This window comes from Vombatus ursinus, unplaced genomic scaffold, assembly GCF_900497805.2.
Source record: "Vombatus ursinus unplaced genomic scaffold, bare-nosed wombat genome assembly UNPS02014833.1, whole genome shotgun sequence".
In the NCBI taxonomy this organism is placed as follows: Eukaryota; Metazoa; Chordata; class Mammalia; order Diprotodontia; family Vombatidae; genus Vombatus; species Vombatus ursinus.
Genome location: NW_020954611.1, coordinates 3,574,913 through 3,580,821, shown reverse-complemented (window position 1 = coordinate 3,580,821; position 5,909 = coordinate 3,574,913). Strand labels below are relative to the sequence as shown.

The following is a 5,909-nucleotide window of genomic DNA, read 5'->3' as shown; positions in this document are numbered from 1 at the left end:
TTGGTATTCCTGGCAAAATGCAAAAGGAAATCACAACTCTGACTTCCAATCCAAAAAGAATTAAGTTCCTTACCCCCTTAAACATAAACATTGAGGTGGATTGGTGACTCTGTTCTGACTTCTCTGAACATCTTCTCAGACATCAGTCACCAAGCCCAAGTATGATGAATCTGGTGCATTTATTGTCCTTGGCAAATGCTTCTAAATATGCTGCCAGTCAGGATAGCCAAGCCTACCCATGAGTTAATCCTAAATCTCCTCTGGCAAATATACCCATGTACCCCATATTAAGCTTATGGAAGTGGCATAAGCTGCCTTCTTGTCAATGAAGTTTTTCCTTGGGGAATTATACATCTTACAATGGACAACTTTCAGCCCTTTTAAGGTGTAGTACAGTGTAAGGTTTTTAGAGGCTGGAGCTGTTGCATAGTGGTCTTCGGATTCCCTATCATAGCACCCAACACACAGTAGATAGATGTTTATTGAGTTCAATTGCATGAACAACCAGGGCTAGTCATGGCCCAGAACCACCACAATCAAAACATACTGAAGATTAATACTAATTTGGGTCATTTGGATACATAAGGATATCTTCACTGTGCCCTTCAAATCATTCATAAGAAGCAGCAGGACATCAAGAAGAGGACTGGCCTCAGAGACAGAAAAATCTGGGTTCAAGTCTTGCCTCTGATATATACTGGCTGGTGACCCTAGGCAAGTCACAACCTCTCAGTGTCCCCAGGGAGCTGACAATTGGTTGCAGCTAATTGGAGTTAGGTGGTAAAATGGAAAGAGCACCAGGAGTCAGAAAGGTCTGAGTCGAAATACAGGCTCGAACACTTACTAGCTGTGTGACCCTGGGCAAGTCACTTAACCACTGCTTGTCTCAGTTTCATCATCTGTAAAATGGGAATAATAATACCACCTACCTCCCAATGTTGTTGGGAGCATCAAATGGGATAAGAATTGTAAATCACTTAGCTTAGTGCCTGGCACATGGTAAGCACTATGTAAGTGTTAGTTATCGTCATCATCATCATCATCATCATCATCATTATCATCATTATCTACATTGGTAGTGGAGTTTCCTGAATGGGAGTTCCCTATACCAATGAAATCATGGGTCCCAATTCAAAAACAAAACATATATATGCAAGTACTCTATATTTATGTTCATTCTATGCTATATTTTAAAATCAACCATTCTGAGACCAAGATCATGAATGCTGGGGTTGGGAAGAACCATAACAACCATTTCATCTGATACCTTCATTTTATAGATGAGAAAACTGAAACTTATAAAGGGGAAGAGACCCAAATAGTTAATGTTGGAACCAGGGGTAGCACCCAGGGTAATGTTTTCTGCTGTGGTGCTTCCACCTGGCCCCTATGCCAGCTGACTCTAACCACAGAAAAAAGAAAAGTATGACTTCAAAAGACATTCTTTCACCAAAATCATCTCTTGGGAGTGGCCATGTTAAAAAAAAAAAAAAAAAGAGGCAGCATGGTAAATGGGGCGGGGGGAGGGGAGGGTGGCACAGACCTATATACAAGATCAATTCTTCTTACCTCTTGGATAAGAGTTAAACCAAGCAGAAAATCCTACATTTTGGACACTGCCATCACTGACAAAGCGAACAGTCAATCGATTTAAGGAGGAGGTGAATATTTGCTGGGTCTGGTTGCAAATTTTTGCTATTAACCGACTATTCAGTGGTCCATCAAAGATTTCAAGATAATCATATGCACAGGAATTGTGTGCCTCCAACCTGAAGAGGAACAGTTAGAACATAGCTTATCAGCATTTTAATTCTAGATGAACTATTTAGTAGTTCTGAGCCCCCACATCAAGGAAATGGAGAGAAAAGCATCTTAAAGTCCAAAACAGCTCATTAGGCTCTGCAGAAATATTCCAACAAATTCTTGCATGTGCACTGGAACATGAGCCAGATTGAGGAAATGGGTGGTTTTTCATCTTCTCAAAATTACATCTTCTGGAACTAATTTTCTAAAATAGTACCATATTCACTTATAACCTCCCCATGTTGAACACATATGTTCACATCATTTTCCTATGATTTAAAAAAAAACTGAACTGAAGAGAAGGGGACCAGTGTTTCTGTTCTTACAGGCCTCCTAAGCTGAAACTGTGGCCCCTCACTAAATAAATACTCTCCCTATCTCTCTGGCTGCTGTGGATGTGAGCAGCCACAAGCTCCATCAGAATGCATGGAGCCTTTGAAAGACTTTGTAAGGACAATGAGAATGGGTGTAAACAGTGGTCAACTATTTTGCTTATCCTCTGCAACTAGGATGGGATAAAATCTGGTTCTTAGCTGCTCTGACTCAGGAATGGGAATCTCTGGTCTACTGCTACTGACAGATATAGCCTGACAATCCACGAAATACGGATGCACATGTGGACAACTGTCTCAGTCCTTGTTATCTCTCTTTAGCTCCAGACTTAAATATTACTCTTTGATATCTGTAGTTAAATGTACAGTCTGGAGTCAGGAAGACTTGAGGTCAAATCCAGCCTCACTCACTTACTAGCTGTATGGACAAGTCTTTGAACCTCTATTTGTCTCAGTTTCCCAATTTTAAAATGCTGATAATAATAGGACCTACCTGCCAGAGCTGTTGCGATGATCAAAAGAGACAATGTTTGTAAAACACTTAGTGCAGTGCCTAGCACATAGTAGGTGCTATATAAATGCTAGCAAATATTATCATTATCTTTTAAAGTACACACACACACCCCCCCACCCCCACACACACACACACACACACACATCTTAACTTTTTTTGTTATTCAGTAATATTCAACTCTTCACGAGCCCATTTGGGGTTTTCATGGCAAAGATGCTAGAGTGGTTTGTCATTTCCTTCATTTTACAGATGAGGAGACTGAAGCAAACAGGGTTAAATGACTTGCCCAGGGTCACACAGCAAGTAAATGTCTGAGGCCGAATTTGAACCCAGAAAGATGAGTCTTCCTGACTCCAGGCTAGGTATGTATGTATGTATATGCATGCAGTGTGTTATATGTGTATGTACACACATATGTATATTTATTGTGTATATGTATGTATAATATGTGCATGCACATGTATACATAATATAATATAAAATGAACCTAATAAAGTCCATCAGCTGGAGAGCAGAATTATGGACATGCTTGTGTATTGAATGGACATTATACTGCACGTGGTATTACTTACTGCAAATGATCGAAGGCCAGATTTATCCTGGAAGTGTAATTCACTTCTATCTGCCAGACACAGTTGACATTGTTTGGATAATATGAAGGATATGAAGGACTTGAAAATGACCCAGAGGCAGTGAAAAAGAAACCACCGCATCTAGGAGGAGACACTACAAAAGAGAAGGAAAGATTAAAAAGCAGATATTTCCTTCGAGGCACCTGTGTAGGACTTCTGTTCATTGATGCCTCATGTTCTTTTCCACTATGGGGAGAATCAATGGGTGCACTGAAACAGAGCAGTCTTCAGGCTATCATCTTACACATGAGGAAACTGAGGCCCACAGAGGGTAAGTGACTGGCCCAAAGTGACGCAGATAACAGCTATATAAGGTGAGATCCAAACCCAGGTCTTCTGACTCCAAACTCAATGTTCTTTCCATCACACCACAGTCACTCTTTTACAGTAATAATTTTTTTTAAAAATTAGGAACAGCAGTATTTTTATGGCATTAAGTCTTCTCAATGAGATAAACATGAGAAAGTCATGGCATAGTGAATAGGGAGCTGACTGCAAAACCGGGAAGACTTGGGCAGGTGGATACATTTAGAAAAGCCATTTAACCTCTACCTGTCCTAAGAAAACTTCTTAGACTTTAAATTGGAGAGATAATGTCAACCTGCCTCTGGAAGGTCCCTATATCAATGAAATCATAGTTTTAGTTCCTAACCCTAATGAGCACAGCACTCATCAACTATCATTCTCTTTGGGTAAGAAAGATCTCAAGAGGGCCTGAGAAAGAAGATTGGTGTGGATGAGACCGAATTACTACTAGAAAGAAAATTTAAAAAAAGAAAAAGTTTATTGATCCAGATTAAGCAGTATAATTGTTTTAAGACAAAGAAAGACAATTAAAACTATAGCCTAATGGACAAATGGACAAATCCAGAAAACCACCAGCTAGTGAATGATTATTATCCCTATTTTACAGATGAGGAAACCGAGGTGAACAGAGGTTAAATGACTTGCCCAGGGTCACATGGCCAGTAAGTGTCTGAAGCTAGAATTCAACTCAGGTCTTCTTGACTGCAGGCTCAGTACTCTATCCACTGCATCACCTAACTGCCTTAAGATGCCAACTGATCTGAGATACTGTCTACATTGGGACACTGTGAGATTAAGTGTCTGACGTCACCAGTCAGTACATGTCAGAGACTGAACTTGAGCCCAGTTCTTCCTGACTCAGAGGTCTCTATCCATTAAATAGACTCACATGCCAGAGTAGGCAATTAATAGATGCTGAATTATTGAAGTGTGAGAATGCACAACACCTCTGAAATGTTCCCTTGACAGCTGCCCTTTCCAGGCTTCCTAAACACAGGAAAACTAACAGTCACAGATGGAAGAAAGGAAGGAAGGAAAGAAGGAAGAGAGAAAGAAAGAAAGAAAGAAAGAAAGAAAGAAAGAAAGAAAGAAAGAAAGAAAGAAAGAAAGAAAGAAAGAAAGAAGTGAAGAAAGAAAGAAAGAAAGAAAGAAAGAAAGAAAGAAAGAAAGAAAGAAATGAAGAAAAAAAGAAAGAAAGAAGGAAAGAGGAAGGAGGGAGGGAAGGAGGGATAAAGGAAGGGAGTTAGGAAGGAATGAAGGAAAAAAGGGAAGAAGGAAGGGAGGGAAAGAGAGAAGGAGGGATGAAGGAAGGAAAAAGGAAGTTAAGAAGGAAGGGAAGAAGAAAAGGAGGGAGGAAGGAAAGAAGGAAAGGAGAGATGAAGGAAGGAAAGAAGGGGAGGAGGGAGGTAAGAAGGGGTGGAAGAAAAAGAAGAAAGGAAAGTAGAAAGGGAGAGAAGGAAAATGCTCTTCTTCTGGTGAGGGAAGACAACTAATAGATAAGTCTGAAAAAAAAAGATTCTCTAGCACTTAGCAGAGGGTCTGGCACACAGTGGGTACTTAGTAAATGTGTATTGACTGACCTGATTTTGAACCTGCATTGAAAGGCACTACATGAGTGCATTCCAACCAGTTCCAGACTGATTTCACTCCAGAACCCTCCTCTAGAGTCAAAGGGAATTGGAAGGTTGGAGCTCACCCAAATTCCACTGCCCAAACCATATATCCTATTCCAAGGTCACCCTTTCAAGAAAGAACAAACTCTGTTGTATATGCCCTACAACACAACTCAATGGCTTGGGCCAGGGATCACAGAATCAGATGTAAGGTACAAACCCAGTGATGAATTTCTGGAGTCCTAAAGCTTTAACTGAGTCTAAAATCATGGAGAAATGTGAGGTCTGTAAAGAAATTTGGATTCAATAGTCCCTGGCTCCTGAATTTATAATGGTCCCTCTGAAGAAGTCACACCCCATGCATGACTGTATACCCCTCAGCAGGCCTTCAGGACCCTCGTTCTACTACTCCAGAAAATTTTAAAATTCCCTTGGAAGGAGGGCCCTCATATAACCACTCTTCAGAAAGAGAGAAAAAAGGTCCTTATGAATATTCATATTTTCTTCCTTTTCTATGCCAAAGACTGATTCCCAGACTCCTCTCAGGAGAGACAAAGACAAATGCAACCCCTGATGTGCGGCAGCTAGGTGGTGCAGTGGATAGAATGCCAGGATTAGAGTCAGGAAGATTCACTTTTGTGAGTTCAAATATGGTCTCAGAGACTTACTAGCTGTGTGACCCTGGGCAAGTCACTTAACACTGTTTGCC

General features: G+C 40.6%; 1 protein-coding gene across 1 annotated transcript in view; it reads right to left on the bottom strand.

Annotated features, from left to right (window-relative positions):
• The window catches only part of DMBT1 (deleted in malignant brain tumors 1), a 61,690-nt gene that overhangs the window by 21,609 nt on the left and 34,172 nt on the right, over nucleotides 1-5,909 (bottom strand). The window contains exons 9-10 of the mRNA XM_027839776.1: nucleotides 3,222-3,375; nucleotides 1,570-1,769 (exon numbers count right to left, since the gene is read on the bottom strand). Of these exons, the coding sequence (XP_027695577.1) occupies nucleotides 1,570-1,769; nucleotides 3,222-3,375 (354 nt within the window). The remainder of the gene's footprint in view (nucleotides 1-1,569; nucleotides 1,770-3,221; nucleotides 3,376-5,909) is intronic.